Here is a 17,224-nt window from a genome sequence, read left to right as displayed (position 1 = left end):
CCAGGTATTCCAGTTTCAGGGCAGTCAGACTCGATGAATCTTTCTGGAAGTCTTCCATCCCACACTCCTTATTCAGTGCCCCCTGAGCCAAGCCTTTCCCAAAATCCCTTATCTATCATGATGTCCCGAATGTCAAAATTTGCCATGCCTAGTTCCACACCATTATACCAGGATGCAATCAAGGCACTTGCCAGCTCAGATGATGACTCACCACCTGCACGATCGCCAAACCTTCAATCCATAAACCATGTGCCAGGTGAATATTCAATAATCCTCTTACAACTGTGCCATAAAAAATGCACAGGACAGTAGCATTTTGCTGAGAGATGTTTTCAATGGAAGCTGGCTTATTTTTTTTTGATGTCTATTGCTTGGTGCAGATTGCATTCTTGGAAATGATTGAGAAAATTGCTGATCTTTCAGGGTGGAAGAAAGTGTTGAAGCAGTGACTGAAATGGAGTTATTATAGAAAAATTGTAGGAAAAGCAAGGAAGAGTTATTAAACTCCAAATTTACAAATCTACTAAAGCCACCCTTGGTTCTATATGCATGTGAATGTGAGCTACTGCAGGTCACAGAGTCTCAGGAAGGAGTTAAATTATAATCCAATTCACTGGTACCCTATGACTAGTAATTTTGTAAGGCACAGCTGCCAGTTTGGAGCCTTGTTGGACATGAATGTAAACTGCAGCTCTAATGCATACTTGTTGCTCACCAGAGGAGAATCCACATAATAAATCAAATTCTGTTTTATAGTATAGGATTCCAAGATTTTAATCTATGTAATGGTGTTCCAAGATCTTATCCATTTTCCTATGCAATTTAAATGCCTTGGGCTGGAATTTTACGGCCCCATTGGCATCAGGCATCATGGCGGGTGTGAGCGGACAATATGGCAGGAAGGCCGAAAATAGGTTTCACACGATCGTATACCCCGCCCATCAACAGCAAGCTGCCTTTTCCATCATCCAACATCGGGAATTTAATTTCAATGCATTTGCATCTCATCATCTTGTCTGCTCACTGGAATCGTCCCCCCAGATCAAATTTATAGCCCACGTCAGCAGGAAAACACACCGGCCCAGAACACATCTGGACAAGTGTGACATGCAGAAGTCGGGACTTACCATTAGGGCTTTACTCAGGTCACTGACAGCTGAGGAGCAGAGGATGCTAGAGCCCTACAGCTACCAGGGGAACATGTGTGTCGCATATTGAGTGGATTCTCATGGACATGGCTCTGCTGCAAAGCAGCTCATGGAAGGGAGGAGGGGGAGGCATCCATTAATGTCTGGGGGTCTGCTTCGGGACATCAAGATTTTGGCCATGGGTTGCTATGGATGCATGGTGAGGGGTGGAAGAGGAAGGTGTACCAGGGTGATGGGGGGTACAGGAGAGGAAGGTGTACAATGGGGAGGGTAAGTTTGGGAAGGGGGAAGCAAATGTGTTGGGGGCGGGTTGAGGTTGGGAGGGGGGAGGGAGTACAGAGGAGAAGGGTGTAATGGGGAGAATGCGGCAAGTGGGGAGGTAGATGTATGGGGAGAGGAAGGTGTAAGGGAAGGAGTTTGGAGGGAGAAGGACTTCAGGGGGAGGAAGGAGTTCAAAGGGGGTAAGGACTTTGGGGGGAGGAAGGAGTTCAGAGAAGGTAAGGACTTTGAGGGGAGGAAGGAGTTCGGGGGGTGGAAGAGTCCAAGAGGAGGAAGGAGTTCAGGGAGAAGAAGGCATTTGGAGTGGGATGGAATCCAATGGGAGGAAGGAGACCTGGAGGAGGCAACCAGAATTAAGGGAAATCCCAAGGCGTTTTATACATATACATATGTATAAAAGCAAGAGGGTAGCCAGGGAAAGGGTAGGCCCACTCAGGGACAGAGGTGGGAATCTGTGTGTGGAGCCAGAAGAAATGGGAGAGATACTAAATGAGTACTTCTCATCAGTATTCACCAAAGATAAGGGCTTAGTGGTCGATTTGTCCAGGGAAGAGTGTGTAGATAGCCTGGATCATGTTGAGATCAAAAAAGAGGAGGTGTTAGGCGTCTTGAAGAATATTAAGGTGGGTAAGTCCCCAGGGCCAGATGGGAGCCACCCCAGAGTACTGAGGGAGGCAAGGGAGGAGATTGCTGGGGCCTTGGCAGAAATCTTTGTATCCTTACTGGCTACGGGTGAGTTCCCAGAGGCCTGGAGAATGGCCAATGTTGTTCCATTGTTTAAGAAGGGTAGCAGGAATAATCCAGGAAATTACAGGCCAGTGAGCCTTATGTTGGTGGTAGGGAAATTATTGGAGAAGATTTTTCATGACAGGATTTACTACCATTTGGAAGCAAATGGGCACATTAGTGAGAGGCAGCATGGTTTTGTGAAGGGGAGGTCAAGTCTCACTAACTTGATTGAGTTTTTCGAGGAAATGACAAAGGTGATCGATGATGGAAGGGCAGTGGATGTTATCTACATGGATTTCAGTAAGGCCTTTGACAAGGTCCCTCATGGCGCACTGGTACAGAAGGTAAAGTCGCATGGGATCAGAGGTGAGCTGACAAGATGGATACAGAATTGGCTTGGTCATAGAAGACAGAGGGTAGCAGTGGAAGGGTGCTTTTCTGAATGGAAAGCTGTGACTAGTGGTGTTCCGCAGGGATCAATGCTGGGACCTTTGCTGTTTGTAGTATACGTAAATGATTTGTAGGAAAATGTAACTGGGCTAATTAGTAAGTTTGCAGACGACACTAAGGTTGGAGGAGTTGCAGATAGTGAAGGGGATTGTCAAAGGATACAACGGGATATAGATCGGTTGGAGACTTGGGCGGAGAAATGGCAGATGGAGTTTAATCCGGACAAATGCGAGGTAATGCATTTTAGAAGGTCTAATACAGGTAGGAATTATACAGTAAATGGCAGAACCCTTAAATGCATCAATGAGCAGAAGGATCTGGGTGTACAGGTCCACAGATCACTGAAAGTTGCAATGCAGGCAGATAAGGTAGTCAGGAAGGCAGGGGTATTGAGTATAAAAGCTGGGAAGTCATGCTGCAGCTGTATAGAACCTTGGTTAGGCCACAGTTGGAATATTGCATGCAATTCAGGTCACTACATTACCAGAAGGATATGGAGGCATTGGAGAGGGTGCAGAGGAGGTTTACCAGGATGCTGCCTGGTCTGGAGGTTATTAGCTACGAGGAGAGGTTGGAGAAACTCGGATTGTTCTCACTAGAGCAACGGAGATTGAGGGGCAACTTGATAGAAGTTTACAAAATTATGAGTGGCATGGATGGAGTAGATAGTCAGAAGCTTTTTCCCAGGATGGAAGAGTCAATTACTAGGGGACATAGATTTAAGGCGAGAGGAGAAAACTTTAGAGAAGATGTGCGGGGCAAGTTTTTTACGCAGAGGGTAGTGAGTGTCTGGAATTTGCTGCCAGAGGAGGTGGTGGAAGCAGGTACGATAGTGGTGTTTAAGAGGCAGCTTGACAAATACATGAATAGGATGGGAATAGAGGGAATTGGACCCCGGAAGTGCAAAATGTTTTAGTTTTACAGGCAATATGATTGGCGCAGGCTTGGAGGGCCAAAGGGCTTGTTCCTGTGCTGTAATTTTCTTTGTTCTTTGTTCTTTGAGGAGAGAATAAGGTTGGAGGAGTGAGTAATGGTGGAGGAGAGAGTAAGGGGGCGATACCCAGGTGAATGTGCAAGGCAGGGGTCTGTGGAGTTAATGACTGCCTCCTGGGAGTGGGCATGGTGGGAGGGGTAGGTGAATATGAAAGAGGGCAGAGTGAGCCGGTAGGGTGGAAAGGTGAAGGTGCAACAGTAGTGGATGAATGGATGGCAACAGTGGTTGGTGGAGACACGGAGGCTGACACGGACCCTGGGGTTGGGGAGGTGGAGTTTTGGGAGGTCAACATGGATGGAGATGGAATTATCAGGGAGGTAGGGAATGTACATGTTCACCTGGACATCCTGGGAAGAAAAGCGTTCTGGCTGGTCGGTGAAGGTGGGGAGGTGGAAGGTGACGCCAGGGGATCCCTCAGTGATGGGGCAATTGATATAGGGGACTTGGGAAGGGGAAAGGATGGGGGAGCTGAGAAGAAACTTAATGACTACCATAGTTGTGGAAATCAAATGTGAGCGGAGCCTCATGTTGGACAGGCACAGGTGCTGCATGGGAATGTGGCCAATGGGTGGGCGGAGATGTAGGTCAGCTCAGATGGACAACTGAAAGAGAACCCCAGTAGGTAGCACTGAACATGTTTGGGACATTGAGATGAGTGTGATAGGGGAAGGCTCCGTGTGTGTGGGAGAGTGCTTGCATGAGGCTCCGAAAAGTCCTGCCACACAAACTTCTCCCTCCAGAATCACTTCTGGTCCAGCTGCGTGAAGCTGAATTGCTAGAGGGGGAGGACTCGCAAAGCCTGTAAATGAAACTGAAAGACACCATAACACATTATTCAGTAAAAGTGAATACATTTTCAGATTATAAAGTGAAAAATGTGTTCACCTGTGCAACCACTTATGATCAGAAATTCTTAACTTTTCTAGGCCTACCACTTCCTCTAGGTACTGTCCTGACAACTGCAACAGAGATGGACACACCCTGTATAATTGTTGGTCCTGTTGCCTCTGATGGCTTCAGCATGCATCCTCTGGAGAGTCGAGGCCTTGGGAGCCGCAGCTTGCTTTGGCTGTTCTCCTGTGGGCCATCTGCCCCTTCTGCAGTGAGAGAGACAGAGGATGAGGTTGAGGGGGTCACAAGCAAATGTGACTCAGAGGGAGCGGACAGCCTCTGAGATTCCTGAGTGGATGACCCAGGGATGGTTAGCTGCCGCTCCTCTTCCCTTCAGGTACCCAAAGGCCCCGGCTTGACTCCTTGAAGGGGAGGAGCACCTGGAGAGACATTGAGGTGCCCGGTTTCCCTCTCACAATGTCACTGCAGGAACTCACCCATGACTACCACGATGGAATGCAGGTCTACGGATACCCCCACATTCTACTGGACCAGGGTCTCCATGCTGTCTGCCATCTGTCCCATGGAGACCTCCATACGCGCACATGAGGGCACCAATTCATCAGAGAGCAGGCAGATGCACACCTCCAACATGCGTGCAACTCTGTTGAAGGCTTCCAACAGCTCTACATGATGTTTTCTTTTTATTCATTCATGGGATGTGGACTTCGATGGCTGAGCCAGCATTTATTGCCCAACCCTAGTTGCCCTTGAGAAAGTGGTGGTGAGCTTCCTCCGATACTGCTGCAGTCCATGTGGTGCACGGACACCCGCAGTGCTGTTAGGAAGGGAGTTCTAGGAGTTTGACCTAGTGACAGAGAAGGAACAGCTATATATTTCCAAGCCAGGATGGTGGGTGGCTTGAAGGCAAACTTCCAGGTGGTGTTGTTCCCATCTATCTGTTGCCCTTGTCCTTTTGATGGAAGCGGTTGTGGGTTTGGAAGATGCTGTCTAATGAACCTTGGTGAATTCCTACAGTGCATCTTGTAGATGGTACACACTGCTGCTACTATGTATCAGGGCGGAGGGATTGAGTGTCGATGTGGTGCCAATCAAGTGGGCTGCTTTATCCTGGATGGTGTCAAGCTTCTTGAGTATTGTGGGAGCTGCACTCATCCAGGCAAGTGGGGAGCATTCGATCACAGTCCAGACTTGTGCCTTGTAGATGATGGACAGGCTTTGGGGAGTCAAGAGGTGAGTTACTCATCGCACGATTCCTGACATCTGACCTGCTCTTATAGCCACAGTATTTATATGGCTAGTCCAGTACAGTTTCTGGTCAATGCTAACTGCCAGGATGTTGATAGTGGGGGATTCAGTGATGGTAATGCCATTAAAAGATGGCTAGTTTCTCTCATGTTGGAGATGGTCATTGCCTGGCATTTTGGTGACGCAATGTTACTTGCCACTTGTCAGCCCAAACCTGGATATTGTCCAGATCTTGCTGCATTTGGACAAGGACTGCTTCAGTATCTGAGGATTCGCAAACGGTGCTGAAGATTGTGCGAACATTCCCATTTCTGAGATAAAAGCCAAGAACTGTGAATGCTGGAAATCCAAAACAAAAACAGAAGCAGAAATACCTGGAAAAACCCAGCAGGTCTGGCAGCATCGGCGGAGAAGAGCACAGTTGACGTTTCGAGTCCTCATGACCCTTCAACAGAACTAAGTAAAAATAGGAAAGGGGTGAAATATAAGCTGGTTTAAGTTGGGTGGGGGGGAGGGGTTGTTGGGACAAGTGAGTTTTTCCAGGTATTTCTGTTTCTGTTTTTGTTTTGGATCCCCATTTCTGACCTTAGGATGGAAGGAAGGTCGCTGATGAAGCAGCTGAAGATGGTTGGGCCGAAGACTCTACCCTAAGGGACTCCTGCAGTGACGTCCTGAAGCTGAGATGACTGAACTCTAAGGACCACAACCATCTTTCTTTGTTCCAGGTATGACTCCAACCAACGGAGAGATTTCCCCCTGATTCCCATTGACTCCAGTTTTGCTAAGGTTCCTTTATGCCACACTCGGTCAAACGTGGCCTGGATGTCAAGGACAGTCACTCTCACCTCACCTCTGGGGTTCATCCCTTTTGTCCATGTTTAAACCAAGCCTGTAATGAGGTCAGGTGCCGAGTGGCCCTGACGGAACCCAAACTGGGAGCAGAATTTTGCCAGAATTGCACTAAGTGCGGTAGTGGGAGGTAAAATGGAGTCCTACCTGCTGATGAAAATGGTGGGTTTTCATGGTGTCTCTTCCCAAGCCCGCATCATTATATATTCACTCCAGTGAAACACGCTGTTTCCATAGCAGGCAAGCTCTCATTCATCCGCTTGCCATCATCCTGCTGTTGCATCACACTAGCCGCCACCTTTAAAAGGCAGCCGCCAGCAAAGCGCTCATCACCACTAGCTCACCACCGCTGCCTGGGAGACATGGCCAGCTAAGGCAAAATGACTGCAGCCCCCCTGCTTCAATGACAGGCCCCTCAAGCAACTGCTGGATGCTGTGGAGGCCCACCGAGATGTGCTCTACCCCTGCTCTGGCCACAGGATGGGTAGCAATGTCGCCAACCTGGCTTGTGAAGAGGTGGCAGTGTTGGTCAGCGGGAATGCCCTGCAAAAGAGGACAGCCGCCCAGTGCCGCAAAAAGATGAATGATCTCCTCCATTCAGCTAGGGTAAGTCACTCCCGACTCTCACTCACAAGCCCATCACACACCCACAGGGCCTTCACTCACTGCCAGTGCAAGGGACATCATCATTCACTCTTTCACAGACACCATCATTGTCCTTATCCGTCCATGGGACCACTCGCCACCCACACAGGCCAGGCAAACTTATCATCTGGCCTGGCTGGAGTCCTGATACACTCCCCCCATCTCTATCCATGCAGGACAAACGGAATCACAACAGGATGGAAAGGTCGCAGACAGGTGGAGGGATACCAGAAATCAAAGTTCTGACACAGAACCATCCAGCTGGCTGGCGATAACCGGGACTGGTCCTGTGCTGATGGTGCCCTACCAAGTGAGGATCCAACAGTGCTACTTCCATCAGACAACTATGCTGTGAGCAATGTGTCCTCTTTCACAGGCTACTGCCATCCACTAATTATCTCCCCTTGCTTTCGCAGGCACATCTGCCAAACAGCTGACAGAGTCCATGACCCAAGCAAGCTCCGAAGAAACCTCTGAAGAGGAATCTAAAGGCAGCCGCCTTTAAGTCCCGTCACAGCGCTAACCCACACCCTCCACCAGCGCACCTCGGTGGGACCTAGCTTTAGAGTAGCCTCGGGATCACAATCTGGTGACTACATTGCCCTTTCTGATCCACAGCAGGCAGAGGCATGTACTTCCCAGGTGCCCAGCACACAGAGGACTGCTGAGTCTGAGTCAGATGATGAGCCTTTGAACTTGGTCATGTCACAGTTGCTGGAACTGCAAAGGCAAGTTAGGGAACATCAGGAAAGGATGTCTGCTGCACTCCTCAGATTGCAAAGCATGATGGAGGAATCCCACCATCTTCAGGCTGAGGTGATAGCACCAGCATTGCAATGCACCGGGGTCAACACTGGCAGGATGGCAGCCGCCAAACCTTGGTCCAGGACGTCCCTCCTGTGCTGCTGCGCAGGTTTAACTCCATCGCTGATGACATAGTTGGCCTCCAAGAGTGTGTATGCGAGAGAGGTGCTGGGCAGCTTGATCTCACTCCAGCTATCCCTTCCACTCACAGAGGAACTTGGGCACCCAAAGGGATGAGGATCAGTAGGTGCACACTCCAGGGCCATCCACCCAGGTGACTCTGGGAGTGACCGGCCCATCTGACTCCCCTCTTCCTGTGAGCTCCACAGATCCAGCTTCACAGGCTGCAGAGGGTGCCACTGCCACACAGCAGGACCCCAAAAGTAGGCCGGGACCCTCCAAGTCTCGGCCCTCCAGAGGACGCCCGCCAAAGTCATCACAGACTGGGCTTTGCAGTCAGCAGGCTGCATCCATCTCTGCTATAGATGTTCAGGGAACACCAAGGTGTAGCAGCAGGGTTAGGAAAGTTAAGAAGATGTAACTCTTTTGAGTCAAAACAATTAAATTAAATCAACAAAATCAGCGACAAAGTAAAAGCAGCCCCTCAAAGAGAAACTGCAAAAACAAAAGACAAAATTCAAAGGAAACTGACCAACATCACAACAAAATATGATTAAATGGGTCGATAAAACACCCCAGTCCCCACGGTGCCCACCGGGCACGGAAGGCCTCGACAGTGCCGGCAGACAACATGTGCTCCCTCTCCATAGACACTCGGCCGCGAACATAGCCATGGAAGAGAGGCAGACAGTCGGGTCGGACAACCCCGTCGATCGCCCGCTGCCTGGACCTGGTTAATGGTCAACCTGGCTAAGCCCAGGAGCAGGTTCACGAGGAGGTCCTCCTCCCTCCCAGCCCCCCCTCCGCACTGGGTGCCCGTAGATCAGGAGCGTGGGACTGAAGTGCAGTAAAACAACAGTAAAAGGTTTTTCAAGAAACTAACAAGGGAGTGCAGCCTACAACAATTAACATATACATGGTCCACACATTCCACAAGCCTGCAAAAGATCTTGGGAGTATCTTGGGAGTCTGTGAACCAACACAACCTACGGTTGTCTGGACTGCTGCATGCAACACCCTCCTTCCCAGGTCCCTGATGGAAAATGGGAAGTCACCCCCGTAGAGGATCCCCCACTGGGGACCTCCACCGCCGGATACCAAAAAGGCACACCAGGGCATGTCCAGGTGGTGGGCGAGGGCAAAGAAGTGAAGGGTGTGCAGCAGCACGTACAGGAAGCTCCTCCGCTCCATGCTAAAGGACATGGAGGGCATTTCCCTGAGGCGGCTCATATTGCGGGGCACCGGCACCCGAGAGAGGGTTCGGGGCTTGGGGCTAATGTGGAATTCCATCCAAACAGGGAAATGTTCAGGCGGAAGACCACCACACATCTGGGCCACCACAAGACCCAATATAACATCGGGGCCGAACACGACCGTCTTAAGGTCTTGAATGTCATTGGCCGCAATCCGGATGCTCATAGAAGCGTGATGCACCAACTCCTGCAGGAGCATCCAGCCCAGTCCTCCACCACCCAACATATCCCCGATCCTGGTCACTCCAGCAGCCACAGCCCTCCTCTCCATCAGCCTCTGATTAGGATGGAGGGGCAGATTCCTGAGCAGCAGCTCTCTAACAATAGCCGCTACTCCTGACGGGGGAGAGCTGCATCGCGAGGCGACCATGTTCCAAACTTTGATCAGGTCCTGGTAAAAGGCAGGCAACGCCTGCAAGGAGCCATGAAGGCCCCTCAGCTCTATAAACAGGAGCTGCACGTCATAATTCAGGCTGCGCACCTGGCGGAAGAAATACGTCGCCAGGGCACACCATCTAGGAGGAGGCTCGACGTAAAGGTATCGCTGCAGGGTCTGAAGGTGGAAGGCACACCAGTGCCTGACCGCCCTCCCTAAGCGAGAGACTCAGAACCTTAGCAGCGATCCAGTGCAGCCTTTTGAACCAGAAGAAATCGACCAGCATTCTCCTTATTTTTGTGACAAAGTCCGGGGAGGGGTCAAAGTGACCAGCTGGTACCACAACATGGCGGCAATCAGCTGGTTTATGACCAGAACTTGACCCCGGTAAGACAGCACTCGGAACAGTCCTGTCTAGTGCCGCAGGCGACTGGTGACCTTGGCCTCCAGTTCCTGCCAGTTCACCGGCCAGGATTCCTCAGCAGGGTGGAGGTGGATCCCCAGATAGAGGAGGCTTGTCTGGCTCCAGGTGAAAGGCCTGAGCTCCTCGAGTAGGGGATCCATCTGCCACTGACCGACCAGGAGTCCAGAACACTTACCCCAGTTGATCCTGGCAGAGGACGCGGCAGAGTAGACCTCCTGGCACTCGCGCATCCTCCGCAGGTCGGCTGGATCGGTGAACACGAGGAGTACATCACGGCATAAGCTGAAAGGACCACCCCGATGCCCGTTCCTGCAGAACTAATCCCAACAACCTCCTCCTCAAGAGGCGCAGGAAAGGCTCCACATGGATAGAATACAATTGGCCAGACAGGGGGCAGCCCTGATGCACTTCTCTCCCAAAGCGAAGGGGCACCATCAGGGACCCATTAACCTTAACTAGACACTCTGTGGCAGTGTACAGAAGTCAGATCCGGGCAACGAAATGCATCCCAAATTCGAATGCTCGCAAATTCCTGAATAAATATTTGTGATCCACCTGTTGAATGCCTTCTCCTGGTCAAGAAACAGGAAGACGCTCGACAGACCAGTCTTCTGGGAAAAGTGGATGATGTCCTGGACCAGATGGATGTTATCGAAGATGGTACAGCCTGGGACCATGTAGGACTGGTCAGGGTGGATCATGTGGTCCAGCACGGTGCCAAGGTGAGAAGACATTGCCCTGGCAAAGATCTTGTAATCTGTGCTGAGGAGGGAGACCAGGCGCCAGTTCTTAAGGTGGCAGAGATCCTCCTCCTTTGGCAGCAGGGCAATGACAGCCCTGTGCCATGACAGAAGCATCTCCCGGGCTGTGATACTCTCCCACAGGACCCCGCGTGGTCGCTCCCCAGGACATCCCAGAATGTTCTGAAGAATCCCACGGTCAGCCTGTCCAGTCCTGGGGATTTGCCCACGGAGAGGCTGGCGAGAGCTCCAGTCAGCTCCCTCAGACTTGTAGGGGAGTCAAGCATTCCGACACCCTCCAGGCCAACCTGCAGCAGGTCCTCCTACAAAATTCTGTAAACACCCTCGCTAGACGGATCCGGAGAGAACAGGGCAGTGTAATAGTCTTGGGCGATGGCCCTGATGACATCTGGATTCAAGACAGGGCATCCATTGTTGGCCAGCAGCGTAAGGAGCTGCTGATGGACCCTGTACCTTTTTTCCAGCAAGTAAAAGAAGGAGGAGCCGTGGTCCAGGTCCTGGAGGAACCAGATCTGTGACAAGTTGCAGGTCCTGCAGCGCGCCCTTCTTCTCATCATACACCAGCTGCAGGGTGGGGTCCGTGTCGGGCTGGCGGAGACATGTCTCCAGGTCGAGCACCTCCTTCTCCAACTCCTTGACCATGGATTTCCACCTCTTTGTCGACCCCTTCGTGTACTCCTGACAGAAGAATTTGGATGTGAGCCTTGCCCACGTCCCACCATAGCCTCAAGGAGGGGAAGCCTCCACGTTTCCTTCTCCAGCCGGCCCAGAAATGGCGGAACGAGTCCAGGAACCGCTCGTCCTCCAGCAGCAGATTGTAAAAATGCCAATACACGATCCCATCCGAACAGAACAGAGCGAGCTCCCCATACACCAGATGGTGGTCCGTCACAGCACCTGCTGCTCAGAAACCAAGGGCCACGAACACCTTGGAAACATAAAGGCGGCCGAGACTGGACTCCAACTCCAGGTGACACAGAAGTGAAAACGCTGGAGTCAGGATGGAGATGTCGCCAGACGTCCACCAAGTCAAAGGAACCGATCAGTTCCAGCAACTTACTCACAACTCATGAACAGTGCTAGGCAATGTGATCGAGGGTACAGTTCAAATCCCCTCCAAGGAAGATGCACTCGCCCACGTCGATGGAGCCGAGATGAGTGGACACTTTCTCAAAGAAGCTCGCTTGCTGCTGCACGCCCAGGGGAGCGTACACATTCACAAAGTGAAGTGCCACACCCCCCAGGTGCACAGTAAGGTGCAGCAACTGGCCTGGCACCAGCTCCTTGATCCCCAATATCTCCGGCTGAAAATGTGGGGCCAACAAGATAGCCACCCCACCAGAACTGGAGGCTAGGTGACTCATGTGGACCCCCCCTTGCCACTCCAGGAGCCACGTAGCTTTGTCTCCCAGAATGGTATGGGTTTCCTGCAGGAAGCACACTGCATACTTCTTGTCTCTGAGGACCGAGAAGTTCTGGAACCTATGCTGTATGTCCCTGCTGCTGTTGATGTTGAGGCTGGCTATTAGTAGTCTTCATTGTCAGAAATATGTGCTATCGTCACCTAATGCGAAGTGTAAGAAGGAGAGGACTATTTTAATCCTTCCTCTCCTTCAGGAGCCCGGCAAGAAATATGTGCTCCTGCCTCTTAGCATTCCAGTCCAGCCCAGAGGCCTTGTGGGCCTTGCGGGTGAACCAGAACACGAGGAAAAGAATGCCACTGGTCCAGGGCCGACTGGACCCTATCTTGGCGATCATGATTACTCACTAAAGAACTTTGGAGCTCCTGTAAAGGGATGAGGGGAGAATCAGTTGGGGGCACCAGAGGATCCACCACCTCACCTGACAACGTCTCTGAGTCATGCCTGATGCTCACCACTGAAACTCCATCCTTCTCCAGGCAATCCAATCCCTCCCCCGCATTGAGTACGGGGGCTGGTTCGGAGCTGCCAGTTGGCTCCACCTCCACCTCGATCCCACGCCCATGGTCAAGGGCCGAGGTGTCCTCTCTGCTCTTCTCTTGGGGATTGGGGTCAGAGGGCGGTGGTGGGTCAGATCCCTGTTACCCACCACCCCCCCCCATCCCCCCCTCGCCAGGCACCGGGTCACCTGGAGAGTCTGGAAAAAGCTCTGAACCTAGAATGGAGGCGCCCAGCGCTGAAGATTGGGAGGGAGTTGGGAGGCCTCCCTCACCACCGCTGCCCGATGACGCAGTGGCCGGGGCCATGAAGGGACTGCTGCAGTCCCTTGGCAGGCCAGATAGAATCTCAAGGGTACACCGTGGGTCGGATGGGACACCACAGCAAGGTTGATACCCTCACTGAACCCCCAAGAGGCCCTGCTCAGGGGACTGCAGCAAGGGAATGGGTGTTTGGGCTCCCTCCAGAGTGCAGAGCAAGGACTTAGGGGGCGGAGACGCCACCAACATGTCACTGGGGAATGGGACACATCTGACCTCACGAGTCACAAGGTTCTCCCCCTCCGAGGGGTGGCGTATCTTCCAGGGTAGACTGGGGAGACCTCCATCTGCGAGGCTCCCGCCGCCTTGTCCAGCCCTTTCAGGTGCTCTGCCCTCTGGTGTTTGGGAAAATCAACCGGCTTGGGGTCGTGCACTCCACCACCGCTGGAGCTGGGAACCCATGCGGGGATAACCTTGGGCCTGGCACATGGCGCTGAGGCGCACACAGGCCCAAGAGCGAACACGTTCACAACGACGGGGCCGGGTGATTTTTGTCCCCCCGAGCCAGTGTCTTCAGGGATCTAGAGATCAGGGCGGGATTGGGGGGCCTGGGGGCCGCCTCCAGGTGGCGGGACTTTGTCTGCTCCTTCTTACGGTGTGGGGGCTCTCTCCACACCACCACCCCCTCCCCTCCCCCCACCTTACTGGCAGCCGAGATAGCAGTGGCTGCTGGCAGCACCTCCCCTTGCGGGGAGGAAGGTGGAGTGTGGTGGGGGGAGGAGGAGCAGTGCCAGCTACAGCCACCAGGATAGTATTGGTGGTCTTGGAGGTGGGGCAGTCCTTCCACACATGCCCCACCTTCTCGCAGGCATGGCACCACATGCCATCCGTCAACCAAAAAAGGTGGTAAGTGGTCCCATCAAAGGTGACATCAAAGCCCCCCTTGATGCACTCCTCCTGGGCCAGGCATACAAAAACCTGGCGCTGGGAGGAGTACATGTGATGAAGGCTGGCATCCTTCAGGCCGAGCGGGATTGGCGCCACCCCCAACTTCTTCCAGTACAGTCTCAGCAGCAGAAGTTAGCACAACTGGTTTGTGATATTCGTGATTTGCTGATCATTAATTTTAATCACTAGAAGCTCAGAGGTGCTGATTTCCACAATTATTCCTCCAATATGAGATTCTATGGACAGAATTTTCCAGTCCCATTTGTGGTGGATTTTGTGACGAGCAGGAGCAGAAAATGCAGAGAGAGGCTAAAAATTGCACATCTGCTTGTGGAAAATCGGTTTGGAATTTTTCCCTCACCACTTTAATGGTGAGTCAGCTTTCCCGCTGATCCATGGCAGCAGCACCAATTGCATAAACGATCATGTCATGAATGCTCTTTAAAACCACACTCGCCGGAATCATGTTCCCCATCCTAATTTTTTCAGAGGGAAATTAGATTGGTCTAAATCATATTTGGAAATGAGTGCTATGCAGATGTCAGCCCTCACTTTGCTCGTAACTTTGAGGTGAGTGTAACTTTCAAAGCGCACCTGCGATAGCACTGCTCTGGGTTCTCACCAATGTCAGTGAGACGTTACATCTATGGGGGTGTGGGGTAGGTCTGCCCACTGGTTCCCCTGTACCTGGGGAGGGTTTTATTTGCCAAGCTCAGGCAGGGTCGAACTGTGAGACAGAGACCAGCATTGCCACTGGGGTAGGGGTAATGATGGGAAGGATTACGGAGATGTGGGGACAATGGGCTATGGTGGGGTTGGAGGGGAATGTGACAATGGCAGGCAGAGGGGAGACCGAGGGTCGGGAATCTGGACACTGACATGGAACACTAGAACATGGACACAGAGTGAAGTGGATGGGAACTAAACTGTATAAATGGAGGGGGGAGGGTGAATGCAAACTCCAGAATATAGAGGAGGAAGCTGTTGTGTTAATGTGGCATAAGGGAGATAGGTTGCAGAGAGATGCAATGAAGTGGGGGAGGCGAAAAGCTTGCACATGAGGGATGGGTTGCACAATGACTCATGGTGGGGTGTGGGAAGGGAGACTGTGTTGTCATCAGTAAAGAAGGAACAGGAGAGATCATTGGAAGATAGCTACACTCCCTAGTCCGGGGCCAAGAGGTCAGGGTGAGAGATTAAAGGCAGTCTCAGGGCTTTGTGGACCTCACAGTCAGGGTGAAGATAAAAGGAGGTCCTGGGGATTTGCGGGCCAGGCTACAGGGCTATGCATGGCATGCACATCATAGTCTGCTCCAGGGCCTGTGTGCTCAACTGAGATAAGGCGCAGCTTGCTGTGCAGGGCGTGTTCATCTTCTTACCGTCAATGGCCGTGGGCTTGACTGGCTTGGTAATGGGCTGTGGTACAATGGTCAGGGTTAGGGGAGGAATCTGCAGCCTGTAAATCTGGAAAATGTAATAAAGTGGGGGCTACTTAGAACCATAGAAAAGTTACAGCACAAAAGGAGGCCATTCAGCCCATCTTGTCCATGCCAGCCCGAGGACACCCAGGTTCCTTTTCTAATCCTACCTTCCTGCACCCAGCCCATAGACCTGCAGCTTACAGCACTTAAGGTGCAGATCCAGGAACTTTTTAAAAGAGTTTAGAGTTTCTGCCTCTACCACCAACTTGGGCAGCGAATTCCAGACACCCAATATCCTCTGTGTAAAAAAAGTTCTTCCTCATGTACCCCCTACACCTTCTGCCACTTATCTTGAATGTCCCCTGGTTCTAGAATTCTCCACCAAGGGAAACAATTTTATCCTGTCCACTCTATCTATTCCCCTCATAATTTTGTGTACCTCAATCAAGTCACCTCTCAGCCTTCTTTGTTCCAAGGAAAATAACCCCAACATATCCAATCTATCCTCATAGCTACACTTTTCTAACCCTGGTAACATTCTTGTAAACCTCCTCTGCACTCTCTCCAGAGTTATTATGTCCTTCCTGTAATGTGATGACCAGAACTGCACACAATACTCCAGTTGTGGCCTCACCAGTGTTTTATACAATTCCAACATTATATCCATACTTTTATATTCTATACTTCTGCCAATGAAGGAGAGCATTCCATATGCCTTCTTTACAACTTGTCTGCTTGAACTACTGCCTTCAGGGACCTGTGCACTTGTAGGCCAAGATCTCTCACTTCATCTACCCCTCTTAGTATATTCCCATTTATTATGTAATCCCTGTAACTGTTTGACCTCCCTAAATGTATGGCCTCACACTTCTCTATGTTAAAATCAATCTGCCACTTTACCGCCCACTCCACCAACCCATCTACATCGTTTTGGAGATTATGGCTATCCTCTGCACTATCCACTACTCGGCCAATCTTTGTGTCATCTGCAAATTTCCCAATCGTGCCCCCCAACATTCACGTCCAAATTGTTAATATATAACACAAACAGCAAGGGTCCCAACACCGAGCCCTGTGGAACACCACTTGAGACAACTTTCCATTTGCAAGGGCATCCATCGACCATTACCCTTTGTTTCCTGTTACAAAGCCAGTTTGCCACATTACCCTGAATCCCATGGGCTTTTACTTTCCTGACCAATCTGCCATGTGGGACCTTGTCAAATGCCTTGCTAAAATCCATGTGGCATCCATTGCACTACCTTCATCAACCCTTCTTGTCACTTCCTCAAAGAATTAAGTCAAATTTGTGAGGCAAGACCTTCCTTTAACAAATCAATGCTGACCATCCCTGACTACTCCATGCCTTTCCACATGACAGTTAGTGCTATCTCTCAGGTTTGATTCTACTAATTTGTTCACCACCGATGTAAGACTAACTGGCATATAATTGTTTGGCATTTCCTTTGATCCCTTTTTAAACAATGGAACTACGTTTGCATTTCTCCAGTCCTCCAGTACCTCCCCTGTATCTAGTGAAGATTGGAAAATCATCCTCAGAGCATCTGCTATCTCCTCCCTGACTTCCTTCAGCAGCCTCAGAAACAATCCATCTGGCCCTGGTGACTTATCAACTTTCAAGGATTTAAACCCTTCGAGTACTTCCTCTCTCTTTATGACTATCCTGTCCAATATCTCGCAGTGTTCCTCCTGGACTACTATATCTACATCCTCCCTTTCCTTT

The 17,224-nt window shown here is 51.1% G+C and overlaps 1 protein-coding gene across 1 annotated transcript in view; it reads left to right on the top strand.

Annotated features, from left to right (window-relative positions):
- The window catches only part of LOC121283785 (B-cell CLL/lymphoma 9 protein-like), a 366,978-nt gene that overhangs the window by 310,591 nt on the left and 39,163 nt on the right, over nt 1–17,224 (top strand). The window contains 1 exon segment of the mRNA XM_041198498.1: nt 20–256. Within this exon segment, the coding sequence (XP_041054432.1) occupies nt 20–256 (237 nt within the window).

This window comes from Carcharodon carcharias, chromosome 11 (genome assembly GCF_017639515.1).
Source record: "Carcharodon carcharias isolate sCarCar2 chromosome 11, sCarCar2.pri, whole genome shotgun sequence".
Taxonomy (NCBI): Eukaryota; Metazoa; Chordata; class Chondrichthyes; order Lamniformes; family Lamnidae; genus Carcharodon; species Carcharodon carcharias.
Note: the sequence above shows the minus strand (reverse complement) of the source record. Positions and strands in the feature narration are given on the sequence as shown.